The sequence below is a fragment of the Mya arenaria genome, chromosome 17 (genome assembly GCF_026914265.1).
Source record: "Mya arenaria isolate MELC-2E11 chromosome 17, ASM2691426v1".
Lineage (NCBI taxonomy): Eukaryota > Metazoa > Mollusca > Bivalvia > Myida > Myidae > Mya > Mya arenaria.
In genome coordinates this window covers 55,180,224-55,200,457 of record NC_069138.1, presented here as the reverse complement: position 1 = coordinate 55,200,457, position 20,234 = coordinate 55,180,224, and the positions used below count along the sequence as shown (strand labels likewise).

General features: G+C 33.3%; 1 protein-coding gene across 2 annotated transcripts; it reads right to left on the bottom strand.

Moving 5' to 3' along the window:
• Positions 1–12,098: 12,098 nt before the first annotated feature.
• LOC128224778 (uncharacterized) lies at positions 12,099–17,844 on the bottom strand. 2 transcript variants are annotated; one of them, XM_052934825.1, is made up of 4 exons: positions 17,758–17,844; positions 15,104–15,790; positions 14,768–14,909; positions 12,099–13,650 (listed from the first exon to the last, which is right to left on the bottom strand). In XM_052934825.1, the coding sequence occupies exon 4, from the start codon at positions 13,648–13,650 to the stop codon at positions 12,679–12,681; it is 972 nt and encodes a 323-aa protein (XP_052790785.1). In that variant the 5' UTR covers positions 14,768–14,909; positions 15,104–15,790; positions 17,758–17,844; the 3' UTR covers positions 12,099–12,678. The 2 variants fall into 2 exon arrangements, with proteins under 2 accessions (XP_052790785.1, XP_052790784.1); XM_052934824.1 differs by having other exon boundaries at positions 14,768–14,906.
• Between the last annotated feature and the right edge of the window lie 2,390 nt (positions 17,845–20,234).

Here is a 20,234-nt window from a genome sequence, read left to right as displayed (position 1 = left end):
AATTTATTTTTTGTCAAAAGTATTGATATGTGTATTATTGTCGTCGTCTTTTCCTTAGTTAGTACGACATGATATCTATTATAGGTTAAGATACATGCAGATGTTTAGTCGATTGATACTTCACACAATACAACCAGTTATAATGAACAGTCTTCAATCACGCGGGTTGTTCTTAACTGTTGTTTTGTTTTGGAATGAGACTGTTTATAAATAGAGCTAGCAGGTACAACACTGTTTATATTAATAGAAACTGCGTTTGGACATAGTTCAATAAAGTATAGTGGTGCGAACCCTATTCTTACTTAATGTAACGAAATAGATTCCATATATCCTGTTTGTACTATCGTTATTTACCTGTTAACAGTTACAAAGCATATAATGAAGTTAGTAATAGTTTATGATAGTGCAACGAAGTAAACTCCATCTTTCCTTTTAAAGCTTCACTTTCCCAGATAATTAGCGGTATGGCGCGTTAATCTTATATAAAAATGATTATATCTTAATGGGTAACAGATATATCATCGTGATTTGTTGTGCTGTTGCCATGACATCAAATAGCCATGTAACTTCGTTCGCGCTATTTTTCTACCCTCAGCCACTCCAACCCAACTCGGGAAAGGAAAATAAAAAACAAATACAGCCTGCTGCAAATAACGTTTTAAAACTGCACTCTCACAGTTATACCGTATTTTCAACTTTTTTTATTTTTTGTCTTGGTAAGAGCAAATTTTTGAGGAAATATCTGCAAACCAATGATAAAATATAGCTGACAAAAGATCAGATCGCAGATATTCATATTTCCGTTCGAAAATTAATGTTTAATGACTAAGCCGTTATTAACGGTTTAGTAAGGTGCATTAAACAACAATTCATGCATTTTCACAAAAAACTGGCTGGTTCCAAGACAAAAAAGTTGTCAAAACGTTCAATCTGTGAGAGTGCAGCTTTAAAAGCAAAAACACTGCTTCCCAGTATTGAAATAATATAACGGCATCATTTTGCCTGAAATAAATTGCGTTAAATTTAAGGCGAATCTACATATAAACATTTGCAGGTGAACATTCAGCAATGACTGAGTGACTCAATATATCTGCCGATGCAATTAACCATCAATCACACCTTCGTGTTGATATTTTAATATGCATTTATAGCATTTTGAAAATGAAGGTGTTTCTCCGAGTATGTGCTGTAAATGTATCAGGAAACTTCTCTCTGTGTTTTAAAACAGCTCTTCATGCGAACATATCGAGAGTTGACATATTTGGACAATTTATAATTCACCACCTTTTGCTAATTCGTAGTGTCGCGAATTTAGAACCAAGCGAAATGTTGTTTAATTGATGCATTGATATCTTTAAGTTTTGGCTTGGCAAATAATAACCCTCGTGCAAATACCAATTACAATGGTAAGTTTATCAATAATACCCACACTGAAATTCAACGTACTGTTCTGAAAGTATAACCGTTATTAACCTACTATACCGGGCTGACGAGAAAAAGTCCCGTTATTTTTTGTAAGTAGTGTCGTGTTTCCAATGATTCCTTTTGGCACAAGCTAAAATATAGTTATACAATTCAGATCAGCAACGTCATTATATGCTATTATTAATCAATTATTACGTATTTGACGAGATGAAGACACAACTGCGGTATCAATACCAGATAATTGAAGACAATATATGCCAGAATTCGCTCAATATCGACCAAACTCGTCCAATATCAACAAAACTCGCCTAATATGAGTTTCCTCTGTTCTGATTGGCTACAAAACTCGCCTAATATAGGATTTGAGAAATGGGCCATTTTCATTGACTGTCGAAACTAATATGTAAATTATGCTGGAAATTGCTTTTTAAAGGTAGCCATTTTGTTTTCCGTTTACTGACTTTTTAAAAAAATTGTGCTTCGTATAACTTTATATGGAATACTTGAACCTATTGAATGATTGAATAACTTTATACGGTTTGATATAACAGTTGTATTTAACCCGTTGGTGGATTTTACGACTATTATGATTTTGTACGCCGACAAAATGAACGACGAAGGTAAAACATTTGACGTTTTGGCAAACCATTTACAAAATAAGACGAAAAGACATGCTTCCTTACAATGAACAGTGCTTTTTTCATAAGTATGTGCAATGTCACTATGAGGATGCATGTTAAAATCAGCAAAGTCAAGTCTAGAAAAGCAGGCACCATAAATGAATAAGGGATAAATACGGCTTTTATGTGAACTAAAGGTAAGTTATAAGAATGTTTTTAACCAAAACGGTAATAGTTAAATAATAAAATACTTATTAATTAGGTGATTTCATATTGGCCCAGTTATTTGTCCTCGGTCAGCTGTATTTGCTGTAATACAGCTAACCTCGGACAAATAACTAGGCCAATATGAAATCACCTAATTAATAACATTATAATACACAAAAAATGATATACATTTATTCGTTAGAACCTAGTTTTTCCACCGATCTGTCAAGAAGTCTATTAAGTGAAAGCATTTTCAAAATATGTATAGCTAAAACAATTAAATTAATATCTTAATTCCTTTCAAATACCTCATTTATCAAAAACTGTGATTTTCAATTAACAATGGATATTTTAATTTTGTACAGAAAGCAGGAAAGTCCTAAGTGAGGGCGCGGCCAGAATAAGGCTTCAAACCATCATTGTAAGTGAATGCAATTGATTGTAAATAAGTGGGAATATATAATAAACCGTTACTAACGGCTTAAGAAAAATGCATAAAACATCAAATTTTGAATTTAAATATACAAGTCTGCGATCTTATTTTTTGTCAGCAGTCCTGTATCACTGATTTCCATGAATTTTCGCAAAAATTGGATCGTTCTTAGACAAAAAATAAAAAAAAAGTTGTCAAACCGTTCAATCTGTGAGAGTGCAGCTTTAAGATCTGAGTTATATAATAGTGTTTCTCATAACGTTCAATGCGTAATTCACCATCTATATTCAATAACACATATTTACACCTCAACTTCCATTTTTTAAATGAACTGCCATTCGGCAATTGCGTTCATCAATCGTAATGTTTGGATCGCAATTCAATTCATCGCATAACAATATACATGAAAACTATTTATCTTGTTATTCATTATATTGTGTCAGCAGGTCCCGTAAAATATAAATCAACATTTTAGAAAGTGCTAAGTTATTATATTTTAAACGTTTTTGTTGCCAAAAGTATTTCAATTTTACGTTTAAAAGTGATTTCAAGTGGTTGATCTTTTCCCGCGTTATTGTGACGTCATTTGAAAAAAATGTTTCCGGTATCAGTCCTATTTAGAGAATTGGTAAGAATGGATTACTGAAAGGTAATCCGAAATGAAATGAAGCATTTTTTTAACGTTTCTTGAATAAAATAATGAACTATTGGTGTAAATATAAGGATTGAATTGCGTGGTTGATGTCATTACCGGGGATATGAACGTAATTGGGCTGGTCAAAGTACGCGTGGAGTCCGAAGGACTCCATATACTTAGACCAGCCCAATTGCGTTATTACCCCGATAATGACATCAGCTCCGCAATTCATTCCTTTATTGAACAAACCTCGGTGATACTGTTTATTCTATTGGCTACTGAAAACTTTACAAAAACAAACACTTCTACATCGGCTTTCAGAATTTAGTTTAGATATATTTCTGTCCATTACTGTTACTTATTATTCTTAAAACACGTGTGCCGTAACTGTAACTGATTTACTTACATATTGATCCACAATTTCTATCTTGTTTATTTGGGCATAAGCGACTTGACTTGAGAAAGATCACTTTTTTAAAATGCGTTCAAGTATTTACTCTCGAAATTTAAGTTCGCAACCGTTACCTTACTGTTTTACTTGATTTTAATACTGTACAGAATGGATAAAACACAACGGTTAAATTCTGTTATTTTGTAGGATATATAAGCTAGCATATTTATTGTCAAGAAATATAGACCATTCTTCGTTACTTTAGTGATGGAAAACGTTGTGTTTGGTGTTGGATAGTATTTAGCCGGTACTCGCGAAAAGTCTGTATATATTTGTAAATGCATGTCCGTAGCCTGTTCGAAGAATGTGGTTCATCAATCAATTTTAGATTAATAAATAAGCGTTATATACGTTCAGCGCAGTTTTGTGAATTTAGGTGTATTATTAATACAGTTTATAGTTTTGTCATTAACAAAAGAGAAATTTGATTTATTTGGATTTACACAAATATTTCTCATCCATATAAATATTTCTAACACAAAATATTGACATACAGATATTACAAATAGAAACACAAACGTATTCAAACATGCATCTATTAAGTGAACAGTAGCATCAACAATAGCAATGGTAATACGAAAATGATTAAACACGTTTACATGGATAAAGAAAAAAAGAAAGTCGATTACTATATGTTATATAAAATGCTTACTCAACAACTCAATGTATTAGCGACTATTCATGAATAATAAAGAACATGCTTCTGGTACAATCCATTATTTATAGCTGAATGAAGTTGCAATAAACGAACAACGCCACAATGAACATAACTGATAGTAATCATTTATGGCCATAATAAAAATAATATTGAAACAATGATGATTAAAAGCGAAATTCAGCTTATAAACTAACCTTGTAGAGAGAAAACTACTTAGAAGCTTTGATTTAACATGCGTTATATTTCTATATCTATACTGTATCTAAACCTTTATATTTATAATAAAAATAGCATTAAAGGCAGGCAATTTTCAGAACACAAACAAACTCACAACAAAAGCATATAGCACTTTCAAAGGTCGTGATATGGCAAGTGCAATTATATAATTATGATGGAAGGGATAATGATGTAATACTATAAAACAAATTAAAGAAATAGGAGCAAAGTGGAAAGCCAAGTGTTTTAAATACACTCATTTCAGATCTGTTTGTCATCGGAATAGACTCAGTAGGCACACGGCGTTAATATGACGACGTCAAAATGACGTTGATTTATTGTCGCGACTTAGGCGATATAAAACTCGACGTCTGATTGATTTCTGTTCATGGTGTAAGGCTAGCGTTAGAATATCAATCGAAATGAGACGTCTATCCAAAGTCCTTTTATGATTTCATGCCGAAGTTGGATTGATACGTCTGAACAATCTACAGATCTAGTCGGTTAAGACATCGGCTGTACAATTAACCATTACATTGTATCAAACAATTAACAATTAAGTTACATGATGCCAGGTAGCCTTATTTACTTGTTGTGTACTTTAAAAGGTCATTGCTCATTTATTACTGATATGTAAACTAAAATCGGAAGTGAAATAAAGCATTCGTGGTAAGACAAGCTTGTCTGCAAAATTGTTTTTTTTTTAACAGACAGTCCTTTCAAATAATATGAAAACAAAAAGAGTGACCGGGTATCAAATCACGTCATGTATCTCGTATATCTTTGGGCTAGTTTTGCTCAAAGACTTAGTATTTTAGACATCATGAACCTTAAAATATGATGACAAATTCAGTTTTGCAGTAATTGACTTATCGAGAGCGAGACATATTAATACCATGGTGAAATAATAGTTTGTACATGTATATAAAACTATGTAGTAACCATTTTATTGTACAATGTTTGGGATTATTTTTTGTTTTTGTCTACATATTATTTTTATCGGACCGGTAAAAAGTATGATAGACATAACCATTCTATTACTCACGGTAGAGAACCCACGTAACTTATTTGGTAAAGTGCACGGCAACAAATGTCAAGTGTCGATTCAGGTAAGGTTTTAAAGATAACTTTCTTAATATTTGGATATTTTTGTGAAATAAAGACCATAAACCCCACAATTAAGAGCTCTATCCATGGTAATAAAGAACTTTCTCTAATATCCCAAAGTTTTCCTGAAAGTCTTGACCAACTGATTTCTCAGAGTTGAAATCTAAGGCAAAGTACACGGCTTTTGACAAATCTATCGCTTTACTTCATATTAGCCGTAAATAATTCATAAAATTTTATATATTTTAAAGTTTTCAGCGTGTATTGTTGATTTTCTTATAGTTATTTCAAAGGCGAAAATGAACTAAAACCAAATTGATAAAGTACACGGTCATTTTAGGATGATAAAGTACACGGTCGTTTACAACCTTCAGTGTATATATTCATTATTTCACTGACTGGTGTTAAAACGAGTTATTATAAATTTATTTATTATTTCTATTCTTCAAATTCATTATTGAACATTGCTCCATGTTTGAAAAGACTCATTGTAATGGAGTGGCAATGGGAGAATGAACGCGTTTTAACAGTTAAACCGACGGAGTCGCCTAAATGATGGGCTCATTTTCATAAATCATGGAAACATGTGTTATAACACTAAAATTCAGTCCCGTATTTTAACAGTATATTCGCAATTGACATATAAAGGGCTTGAAGTTTTTGTAAATTGCTTAATTTTTTCGCAGAGAAATAAGAATATACTAACAGTTTTACTTTTATTATGACTCCCCTCGTGTAGAGGTTAAGATTTGCCGTCGTCTGACTGTGTTTTCAACGTTTTTTAGGGGTTGCGTTTTTCACATTATAATGTGGTTCGTGTTTCAGTGGACAGGCTCGTTTAGTTTTATGATGCTGATTACACGATCAAACACTGATTGCGTGGCAGCAATATAGTGTTTTTTTATAAATTATATTCAAGTACTGACATTGCCAGCATTTCTCGCTAACTTGTGACAGTACATGTCTTTTTATAGGTGCAGCAATCACGGCGAGACAAAGTTGCACGTTTGCAAATATTGTGGCAAAACTGCTCTTGCAAGACTTGAAGATACACGAAAGACGCGAAAGCGGCCAATTGAAGCTAACCTGTGATGTGTGTGGGTTCAAATTGGGTTACACGACCAATCTCAGTGACCAGATTTCTACTAGACACAGGGGAATGACACGTCACAAATGTCTACAGTGTCGCTCAGGATTCAAGTTTAAATCTGGACTCAGCAGGCACGTAAAGGCGAAACACACCTAATCAGGACACATTGAAAGATCACAATGGTCTAGTTAGAAGTGCATTCCAGTATGTTACCGAGTTAAAATAACGTTTTGATGAGTTTAACATTTTATTAAGATAAATAGCAAAAGGTACTGTTACCAAATGGTGCTCTTTCAAAATGTTCGTTTGTCTTACAGTACTGAAAAAAATGCTGTGTAAAATTAATATGAAAACGGATTGAGCATAAAACATTTTCACAAGGTTTAGAGATGCATTGTTGTCATTTTTCCATTGATGTCCTATAAACTCTTAACTGCATGTATCTTATATAATTCAGCAAGATTTGAAACACAATTATTTTGTAATCACATTTCAGCCTTTAGTCTAGAACATTCTAATGTTCCATGCTCAGCTCTTATCTAGATGTTCAAGTCTTAGTCCTAGCCTGTAAGTTGGTAATATAGTGTGCTCTCATTCCTCCTTGCTGTTTCCCATCTAACTCCGAGCGTCCATCTTTACAATGAATTCCTGTCTGTATTGTTCGAACGACCGCAGTTTTACTGATGTAGATCAGATAATATTTGTTCAAACTGAACCAAATAAAAGATTCAGTGTTACCTGAAAGGTATGAACAATATGCTTTAAATGTGGAAATATATATAAACTAATTGTGATGTGCCTATTTTATTGTTTTATATCACATCAAAATAGGAACATTCATGAAATTTATAATCACCACAAACGGGCCGCTAACTACTGAGATGTATTATTCGCCGTCAGCCCAGATTATAATTTATAAGTAAAACTATCTGATTTTTGAAGAAATGAATGTATGATTCTGTATTGATCTGTAAAAAGAAATCGAACTTATAATGGCAGACTTTCTCTTAAATTATCCCATAGACTATCTTTCAACTCCTCATTAAATATGATTTATAAATATTTAGTTATTTAGGTGTGCGTTATAATGCAAAATTTATTGATACAACTTGAATAAAAACTAAACATTATACATTCTGACTTCACGAATAGAAAATGCTTATATAACTATTAGTTTGTAAACCGCACTATACTTTTAAACATAAACTAAAATGACCGTGTACTTTATCATCCTAAAATGTCCGTGTACTTTATCAATTTGGTTTTAGTTCATTTTTACCTCTGAAATAACTAAAAGTTAAACAATACACGTTGAAAACTATAAAATACATAAAATTTGCTTAAAATAAGATGTTTGTATGAATTATTTACGGCTAACATGAAGTAAAGCGATAGATTTGTCAAAAGCCGTGTACTTTGCCTTAGATTTCAACTCTGAGAAATCAGTTGGTCAAGATTTTCAGGAAAACTTTGGGATATTAGAGAAAGTTCTTTATTACCATGGATAGAGCTCTTAATTGTGGGGTTTATGGTTTTTATTTCACAAAAATTATCCAAATATTAAGAAAGTTATCTTTAAAAACCTTACCTGAATCGAGACTTGTTGACATTTGTTGCCGTGCACTTTACCAAATAAGTCACGTGGGTTCTCCACCGTGATTACTGCCGTACGGCAACATTTTAACTATACTCGGTGATACCGCGAGCTGGCTATTGAGCGCTGTCGTTGACAACATGGTTTACTGCCGTACGTAAACGTTTCAATTATAGGCGCTGATACCGCGAGCTGACTATTTAGCGCTGTCGTTGAAAACATATTTTACTACCGTACGGAAACATTTCAACTTTAGTCGCTGATACCACGAGCTGGCTATTGAGCGCTGTCGTTGACAACCTAGTTTACAACCGTACGGAAACATTTCAACCATAGTCGCTGATACCTTGAGCTGGCTATTGAACGCTGTTGTTGACAACATAGTCTACTACCGTACGGAAGCTTTGAACTATAGTCGCTGATACCGCGAGCTGGCTATTGAGAGCTGTCGTTGACAACCTAGTTTACTACCGAACGGAAACATTTGAACTATACGCGTTGATACTGCGAGCTGGTTATTCAGCGCTGTCGTTGACAACATAGTACATGATGATTGTTGGTCTCCTAACTTTAACTTATGCCATATGATTTATATCCCAAACAAAAATAAAAACATACTTTTATTCATAATCCTGATTTATTTTACATATTATTCTAATTGAACTCCGATTAAAATGGGTTTAATTTAAAGAGCAATTTGTGTGCTAACAAGTTAACATCACTATAAAGTGTTAAGGAAAGTCGAAGGAGGAAAAATAAATTTTATCAACAGAAAAAAGATGATAATTATAAACTATTGAATTTCGTTAATGAACACAACAAATAAGACATTACAAAGAATAGAACCCCGGGGTACGCCATCTCTCATAAAATCTATCGCATTTTAACGCTCGTTACCTAGAAGCTTGAGAAACCAAATCAACTGAGTACTTTACTGGCCCACTTGTTCAAGTTTGTGAAGAAAACCATGATGCCAAGCAATACAAAATGCTGTTATTGCTATATAGCTATAAGACTTACTATGGTAAAAAGTCATTTACTTATTTTGCTAAATCTGTATGGAAATCAATACCGCTTTTTATTCGCGAATCATCGTCATTATTTGCAATGAAAACGCAATTCAAAAAACACCTTATAACAAAACAACGACTTTAATGAATGACTTTTAAAAATGTTTGTTTAAATGCGATTTATTATTGTCTTTTATAATTTTGAACATTGTACTGAGTATATGTTGTGTTTGAATGTCGTCGTGTTTGTTATTGTTTGAGAATTGTATACTAATACGGTTGTAGAATCTATTGAATACCACATTGTAGAGAAGATACTTATGTTACTTAATGGGTTATCTTCATGAAATAAAGTTATTATTATTATTATTATTATTATTATTATTATTATTATTATTATTATTACAATACAATATATAGGGTCGCCGGTTTGAAGACAGATCAGATAGTTGAGAACTGTCAATCAAAGAGCATGGCATGAAAGGTTCATGCTCAAACAGGTCCCCAAAACACCATTATGAATAACAACGTTAGCATTTAGGAATAAAAAGAGGTCAGTAACCGATCATGACTTCTTTACAACGTGTTTTGCATTCATCTTATCCAAACTAATGTGAAAATGTGTTTTATTATGCACTAATGTTTCAGTGAGAGTGTTCAGACAATCAAGTATATCAATAATATCATCATCATCACGTTCTTGTACAATACCTGAGTATTCTATGAAGCTGTTGCAGGTGTTACCGCTAAAAATGTAAGACATATACGTTTACCTTCGCGTATTTTATTTCCAAATAGAGACTTTTAAGATTATTCAATAACGAGATGCAGTCAAGAAGTTCACGAACTGCCGTACTGTTGTCAGTGTTTTGGAACAGAAAAAAAATACATTTGTGTCTTGATAAGCCGACTTGTTTAAATAAACATATTCCAAACGCTTAGGCTTGGGGAGATGAATCGGAATATTATAGTATGTTAGGAAAACGTAAGGAATACACAAGAAATTTGACAATGGGCTATTTATTTCTTGGCACTTCTTGGCACTTTATGTTTGAAGTGCCCTGTACCCTAGCCAAAGGTGGAAAGGTCCACATATGCATTTGCACGTGGTGATGACGTATCTAATCGTATACGGTGAATGGTGGGGTATAGAACAAGAACATTCCACTTACAAGGAGTTGTAACTTAGCCAAAGATTTTATCATCTATCAAGATGTTTGTTGATTCTCATTGCGTATGATGTTCTGGGGATGAGTTCGGCGTAATTTTCTTTTCCGAACAAATAGTGTAATAATAAGTTAGAGTCAACAAGAGACTACAATATATAAACAACATTTGAAAAACGGTAAGAACCATCGGTATAAGTGCTCCCCATTTTACCAAATAAAATTCACCGAATCCTTTCAAAGTGTAAAAAGCGAACGGACAGTTCAGGACAGTGACTTTATCACTTACAGGTATTAGCTCATAACCAACAGCGAACATTCAGGAAACATGAAGCATAACACCAGACAAATCATCAATGCAATCACGGCATTCTTTTGTGTGAGTTTCTTTCAGCAAAATCTGGGTATCTGACCATTAAAAATATTTCTGTCGTTAACAAGACCAGTTACCAGACGGAATAGCCTGCAGACATTAGGTAATACACGGTACTGTCTTACTAGACAATTTATGCAGATGTTTCACTCGGGTTTTAGTGGTGTAGTCGATCATGTTGGTTAAAATAACAACCATAGAAATATAAGGTCATAAATTTAAATAGATGCTGCTTGAAAACTAATTGATTCTTGGTCGTTTTAGGACCGTAGTAGTCAAGATATTTGCATAAGTCCTAGTGAATAAAGTTAAACCTGGACAGTCTTCAACAGCCAATATCTCGCATGACTTTCAACTTAAAGTGTGTAATTTGTTTGTTGAACTATTACATATAATTTGTTTTCTTTGTTATCTCTTAAGCAATTATTGTGTGATTATCTTTTTCTTCCGTTGCCAATATACTTTTTGTATCAATAAAATCTCGTTTTGAACAGTTTAATTTATATCAATCATACCCTTTATATGAGTGCGTGTATCCAATTATGTGATATATATGTTTCAGGAACTTCTCTAATTAATATCACGGTAATTCCACTTGGTTTCCCTGGACACAAAAAGTTAATAACATTTCTTACGATGAAAAGCAATTTAACTTTAGCTAGACCTACGGGTTTAAGCGATGTATTGACCCATTCTATTATTACATCGTTCATGAATAAAATCCATTTAAAGCACTGTTTATTTTTATAATAGGTTAAAATAACTACATTATTGTAATCGATTGAAGTACACAATGGATCCAGGCTTATCGCAACTGTCTCAGTTTAATTGAGACCGTTTCACAAATTAATTTATTTTTTAACTTTTACGTATTTCACGCTATACTGGAACAATCATAAAACTAATACTTTATAATGGTCGACAATATACCCAAACATTGCCCCAAGTACAGACTGAAGTTGGCTAATACTAGTTTCTGCAGTTTTGATTGGCTACTGAACTCAAATAAAAGATAAGGGGAATCGACGACTATTTTTATTTGATGTCAACCTAATATAAGGCCTAAAAATAAATTGTGTGGTTCGGGTCACCCGACCCTACCTGGAAAATATCGCCGACCCTACTGTTTTTTTTGTGCGACTTGCGAAAAAAATACTACAGAACGTCGGGAGTTTAAGCTCATAACATCAAAGATGAGTTTCGAAGATGAAGAGATAATGTTTTTGTTCGAGCCGGGATCTGTATCCGAGATTGACATGTCAACATCCGACAAGGGGCCATGGACCCGTCACGGTTGTATGAAGAACAGCTGTACGATATTCCTGCTTTGCATTGATTAAACAAATTCATAATACAGGGTGCAAGTACATTCAAATCAGATATTGATTCCATAAAAAACGACAAAGAGGTTATATTGTAAAAGTACAATCGTTTATAAGTCCCAGAATTAAGTAAAAATGAATGGAAATAAGCTTTTTACAAAACACAGGTGCGAAAACAAACTATTCACTATTTTACACATTTAACACCGATCAATATATCAACGTCATCGCAACGATTGCATAATAATTAAACGATATTTTCTTTACAAGTATAGATTATCAATTGCTTTGGATATAATCATTTGGAGAAAAACATGTTGTTGTTTTCCTAGTCATTTTTCTTTGTAATTTTAATGGCATTATTCACAATTATTTTGCGGCAATAGCAGAAGCCCCGTCACATTTGTTTTCGCCCAATAAGCGGAACTGTTTGCCATGAATCTGGCTCAGTTCATTCAAGCCATCCTTCAGATAAAAAGCTGAATACGTTTCACCTTCAGCGTATGGTGCCCTATGTTTCTTTCTGTTTGGTGGAAATGGATTTGCAAATTCATCTGTCCTATCGTCCTTCTTGTTTTGAAAAGAACCAATCAACATCCCAATAGCTAGCAGTTTGTCATCATCTGGTAAATAAGACAGGATCATAGCGCCGCTGTCACCGGGTTCACAAAATACATGTTTATTGCTCATCCTATTTTCTAGCAAAAATGTGTTCATTCCCTGTTCCTGCTCTGAGTAAAACTTTGTAACAGCTATCTTGCCAAGTCCTATTTCTTCAGATGCAGCGCCAATAAGATGAACTAAAGTTCCCGGTAAAGAGGTGCCTTTTGCGTACGGATCAAAGGTAACACTTGTCTTCTCCTTGTTTTCTTCAGTTACGAACTTATTGCCACAGGCTTCCACAAGGTGAGAGTAAATCTTAGCAGCTGCGATATCAATACAACCATCATTAGACTGCAATACCTCACCAACTACCTCATCTTGAACCCTCAGCTTTGAGTTTGAGCAGCATACGGCTACATGTCGAGAAAACAGGGCAAATACGTTGCCTTGTCCATTCGTACCATCTTTGTCTTGAATTGCAAAGCCAGCAAGAGTTCCATAGGATTCGTCATTGTTAGCAAAAATGGTTTCACCTGATTTGAGAAAATATCTTAGTCCTTTTGACACGTATTTAAATTCAACGTCACCGTTTTCGAATTCGAAAACCTTCAATTCTGCTATCAGTTTCTTTTCAATTGTTTCTCTGTTTTCTACCTCTTCGTCAATCAATATCAGAAGTGTGCCGAATCTGTCGCCACATCCAATGACATAATCAGATTTCGAAATTTGTTTGAGCATCTGTAAAATATTTAAAATTTCTTTTTTAATGTATTACTATGATCAGTATTCGTTCACATGTCTGTGAAGTAACGATTTAAACATTCACTTATAAAGAACGCATTGTAACGGTTCTCTTTATCATAAACACTACTAATTTCGTTAATTACAAGGACAATAGAGGGGCAATAAAACCTATATAGTACAGTTGAATACCCAGTTCCCGAGCACCGACATTCATTTTTTTTACATAAATGTTCTAAAAGGTCAAACATATAGTTTTAAATTCATTTTCCTAAATATGAACTTGAAAAAGAATTCAATTCTGTATCGTATTCCGCTTTGGGCTAAGCGATCGAATGTCTATAGGTAACTTTAAATAGCAAGACAAATTTTAGCTTCTTCTTAATCCAATGTAAATTTGGGTGACCAACAAAACCCTCAAAAGGACGAACTTAATAAATAAAATACTTAAACTTAAACAAAAACATCATTTTAAAGGGAAACATTATCGTAACATGAAGGAAGTGCGTTGATTTGTGGGAAGACTAAACATGTTTCCTATTTAAAACTTTAGGCACTTTCGATACACTGTATTTCTTTAAAATTGTCAATGGGAAGGTATTTGCTTGAAATAACACTACTTATATACTTATAATTGTATATCATAATAATACAACTTAACTGTGATTTGCGTAGGGTAATGCAATGGTTTATTACTTACATGATACAAATATATTGTTTTACTGTTAAGTAACAACCTCATATATTTAAAAATTCTCAAAACATATTACATGATATGAATTTAAATGATAAATGTTGTGATAATACATGATACCATTATCTCCAGCAATGATATGTCAAAAAGTCAAACATTGTTTTATATATAACAAACGGCTAATCGTCCTTAGAACATTTTGAAATGTGTTTGTATTAACATCAATTACAGTCTAATTACAAACTTAAAAACATATTTTACGGTGTGTTGTAATGGGGGCATTCTATACAAATCATTTTACTTTTTTGCCTATCTGAATAAACCGGAATATGTGTCCTTCCAACCAGTTTTGTTGTTCGTAGGTCACTTAAACTTATCATCTATTAATACGTCCCTAATATTCAAAGCCGAAGTATTTACCTTTTCATTTGGTCTTCGCAATTCCGGAGCAAATCCTTGGAAATCCTCAAGGGGTATATGGTTTCTCGACTTTCTTCTAAGAGTTCTTTCAGTTTTCGTACAGAACGTATTCGGTCATCGATGTGTTGAACTGCTCCATCTTCTTAAACAAAACATAACACTGTCACATTAATATACTTCCATATAAATTTATAACATTGAATAAAGGTCATGCAGATTTCAAGCAAATCAACCAAATTTAGATATGGACAGCTTTGTTCGGCCCTGTGTATGTCAGTGTACTGTACACGATGATGTTATATGATACCAATATGGTAAGAAGATCAAGCTGTATACCCTTCTCAATTCCATGGACACATAATTGCTGAATACATTCAGAGGTAGGCAATTGACAATCTTTCATGGAATCAAAAAGTATCTTCATTGCATTTATTCTTTGAGCCAGTATCTTGTACGTCCATCGTTTAAGCAGTATCGAAATATCCTTCTGTATCTTTGTCACCTTCCTTTCACAAGTGTAAGCGATTAATCGGTTCAAGTCTCTTTCGTTATGACTGCATTGCTTATTTTTGCATACAACAACAACAACGCACTCCCTTTCAGGTTTGATTGCATATCTGTATTTTTCGGCATAAAGAAATGCTGATTTTTCCGCATCAACATTGGATATGATAACCAGGGGTGCAATCTGATTTCGAGAGCAAATGTTCTCAAAAACTCTGGATCTGCTTTCAGCGTGGTCGAAAATTGTTGCAAGGTTTGCATCATTCGAAATCATATTCAAAATCATTTTTGAAATCGACGAACGTTTAGTTGGTGTCAATCCGACAAATGCAAAGTTGACAAATTCATTGTTAAAATTTGACAGAAATTCCTTCTCGATGCGAAATGTATCCTCATTCAATCGAAGACCAAACTGAGGTAAAAGTTGGTGATACTGGACCCAAATTTCCTTGGCTTGTGTACAATGATGTACAATGCTAGGCCATCTACCGGGAGAAAGTGAAATTTCCTTTCCAGCTTCTGTAATTCAACACATATCTTAAATTGTTTATTTAAGCTGAAATAAAACAATAGACTAAAGTAAGCGTTTAAAAAGGTAAACTTTAATCTTGCTAGGCTGATCATTGATGAAATGAAAGTCAATATTGAACATTACCAATTCGTATCTGTCATTTTGGCGAATACCCATTATTATTGCATAAAAAGTGTGTTTTCGGTCCGTTATGGTGGTGTGTTAAAACCTAAAAACCCGGGCGTTATCGGTAGGAAACGTGCATTATTCAGTAAATTCACGTGCCGTTAATGACCTGCTTTTTGTTTCACATAAGCGCTATCAGGGCACAATGGACGCTGAGCGACCTGGTTTCTAACCGAAATTCGGTCAACGTTGCAAACTTTTGCACAAAAGCATACAAATATTAAAGAAATGAAATAAACCATATTTAACTTACATACTTTTTTCTGAGTTGTATTTTCCTGGCAAGCTGAGGAGTGTTAGACTAGATAGTACTCTCTGCAGTTGCTTTGATTTTCATTTTTGCATTTAAGTACTAAATTAAGTCTTAAACAATTAACTCCTTCCAACTTTTGTTATATATTTCGATTTTGTTCAGAACAAACGACTTATATGGACATGATTTCATTACGTCGTTTGCAATGAAAAAAGAGTTTTCAATTATTATTTTTTCTATGATGCCGAACTTTCTGAGGATGCTGTACATTTTTTCCAGAGCATTATAACATTTTTTCTGGTTTAAATTAATCACCAAAACATATAAATGATAAAGTAGAAATATATCGGTAATAAATCGATTACCCGATAGGTGTGTAAATAATCCAAGTAATTCATTAAATTTCTAAAAAAAATCACTTTCCAACCAAATGAGCAGTAAATAAAATGGCGTCGAAACAAAAATGTAACAGTCGAGGAATGTTGCGGCCCTTATCGAGCTTGATGTAAAACCTTTTCAATGACATCGCGTGTGACATCACACAAGGACCTGTTATGGAGATTATTTTGAAATAACTGTGATTTCATTTTCGTGATATTCAATTTTTATTTTACTTTTATTAACACAAAAGTTATTCATGGTGTGTATTTTATGCAATAAAAGAGATAAAACACCTTTTTTCGGTCTTTACCATATGCAAAGGCCCTAAAAATAGCTTATAACCCTCGTACTACGCACCCGGGCTGTAAACCATTTTGCGGGCCATTGGAGATGGTAACGATCTCAAAAAGGTATATTAAGTCGTCCATTTCATTCAAATGTTATGCTCAAGTAGAGTATGTCATTTTTAACGAATTTCAACATAAATATAAGTAATGTTACAGCTATATGCAATTCAAAGTGTTCGACCACATATATATTAGATGTTCCATATAATTATTATAACTATTTCAATATGTGCCAAAAGAACTTTGTACGATATTAAACATTTAAACCTGTAATTAAGAAATTATAATTCGAGCCTTTTTTCCGGTTGTTCAATATTCTTAAACAGAGCTTACAGAAGTGACAAGGATTATTGTCATTCTACCTTTTACTACTGTACAAGGCAAGATTTATAAGAGTATATATTTACATATATTCATATGTGTGTGTATATTCATATGTGTGTGTGTGTGTGTGTGCGTGTGTGTGTGCGTGTGTGTCTGTATGCGTGCGTACGTGCGTGGGTGCGTGCGTGGGTGCGTGCGTGCGTGCGTAATAGATAAAGTGATACTAAAGGAAATATTTTGTAATGGTGAGGGAAATATAACAACAAAAGTACAACTATGTTTTTTATATTAATCCGAAACCAATTGTTTTTGTCAGTGATGTTTTGATAAAATATTAAAATTTTGGCGAAGCGTTTTAATATAAAAGAATTGCAATAATATATGTACACTGTACCTTCTACATTGTAAATATACTTGTTGAAATTGGTGTATTTCATAATTAAAAACATTTTCTAGATCGTATATTGTAAATAAATAAATATACCTGGCATACTTTGGTCAAAACCTTTTTGCCTGGCTGCAATTGAACTTCTACTGAAATGTATACGCATTGACCTATAAAGAGTTCAACGACTATCTCCATCATTTGAATGTAGTTTTGCTTAAATAGTAATAATGAATAGTTATAACAATAATTTGGGGGTTATTTAAGCTGCACTCTCACAGCTTGAACGTTTTGGCAACTTTTTTTGTCTTTGAACAAAAATGTTGTTTGATTCGCCGAAACAACACTCTTGATTTGTTGTTTAAAGTATTCTTCAAAAAACTGCAGCAAACTTTGAACACATCTGACTTTCGAAATATTTTGCCTTTTTAGTTACTAAGGGGATTTTCTGTGAATAACAGTATAATTTGAAAACAACAACAACATAATTTGTGTGTTATTAAAAATTGAATAAAACAAATGTATATGCTAATTTGATTCTCAAAAAAAAACCTCTTCAACAAGAACATCTCTGTTGTTCACGGTAATATTTTAAATGCTACCCTGGTAAAATTTTAAAACGTATGACTTTATACATATCATGCTCATCGTTTCAATAATTTAGAACGCTCTTGTAAAATGAATAATTTGGGAGGTTTTATGCAACAGATGTATGGAAAAGTTCATTCACATTTAAAAAAGCGGTTGAACTAGGTAGAAGAATGTATAAAGTGATGGTGTAATCACGTTTTAAAATAAAGACAACCATCCTTATTTTTGCTCGGATAATGGTCCCAATAACAATGCCATATGTGGAGCCTACAACAAGGTAATTGCTTATGGACGAAATACATTGGATAACAGCTGGATAACAGCTGATACTTGCAGATAATGTATTCAGGAGTTCTTAAAGTTTAGAGAGTGGATAACATCTTATTTTCAACATAGTTGAAAGAACGCGTTATTTTACTACGCTGCCGTGCAGTTGTACAGGTATGTTTGTTGTTTAAAAAATGTTAAGTGATTCGTTATTCGCTGGTTTAAATGGTACTATCAATTTTCAGCCAAATCGTGAATTTGAACAATCTAGTTGTTAAGTTTATTTGCAGCTGGAACGGATCGTACATGACAGTATAAGGCTGTGACAATTAAAAAAAAACTAACTAAAAGGGCCCGTTTTTCTCACAAACAATGTAAATGTAGGTTGAAAATACAGGAGACACATTATAGGTACTTGCAGTACACCAGCTGATACTGAAACGCTGTCACCGATATGTTATTAGTCACTAATTTTCTACCATCGTCGACTAGGAGACGGAAGGAATGAAGAAAGATACAGCCTAGTTCATGATATGTTTGTAAGGATAATACAAGGCTATAATAAGGTTAGGACGTCAGTCGCATGTATCATTTGTTTTATTTTTTGCTTACAACGCTCAATTTGAAAACTGGGCGTTAACTACCTACATCCTGGAGATCGGATTTCTAGTTAATGGCATAAACATTAATAGCTAGTTTCCCGAACGTAGGAGATTCAATAAGATCAATAATATTTTGACGAAATGTGACAAGAATCCTGAAAGAACATGAGTGTCTTTCTCTAAAGAATTAGGTATGAGCCTTTCAGGACTATCAGCTTGAATTATCACTGAAGGAAAGTAAATTTGGCTCATCGGTAGCTTATTTAAAATCGCTGCCACCATAGACGAACCCATTTGCCGGAATTTAAATGAAAAACACAAACTAAAATCGTAAATAATATATTCAGACAATCCTTTTAAATGTTTGCAATACAAACGTTTCTGACTTAAACAATGAAGAACACAAAATGATTCATGTTTCATACACGATAAATGCACTACACGTTCAGTGCAAAATTAAATATAAATGTTTGAATGCTTAACTGTGTAATTATGCTGACACTGAAGAGTTTTTATAAATATATAGCAGTTGAAAGAACGAATGAACTTGATGGACTTTGCTTTAAAATGTGTTCACCATGGAAAAGGAATATTGCTAAGCATGAACATCCTAATGGTTTCATCAAAGACAATGACATGTTGAGTGAAATATATAAATCTCAAAGTAAAACTATATAATAAATAGAGCATATAACCCCCTTTTTTGAAGAGGGTGATTTTAACGCCGTAGCCCGTGGGACGCCCCTCACACAAATTCTATATTTATAATAGCAGATAACGTAGTTGTTAATTTGCTATTCCCGGTTTGTTGAGAACAAGTTCTCTTGATATTCTTTTTTACAGTTAATTATTCGCTCGATTTTAGTGCAAAGATTTATGAGCAGTAATCAATAAAGTTTTATTAATGCATCTATGTGCCAAACAAAACCCTTAAACACTTTTATTTTAAGCGGGCATGAATACATAACCAAACTACTACGCCGCCATTTATTGAATGAAAATTTGAATGGTCGAATGTGTTAGCAAACCAATTGCGGATAATCATTGGATATAAACCATTTTTCTTAGTTTAAGAGTGTGTTCTATGATACATGGACATTCAATCATCTTACTGTC

What these genes read in the sequence shown, in the direction of transcription:
- LOC128224778 (XM_052934825.1), bottom strand. Translation starts at nt 13,650, where the DNA reads ATGCTCAAACAAATTTCGAAATCTGATTATGTCATTGGATGTGGCGAC.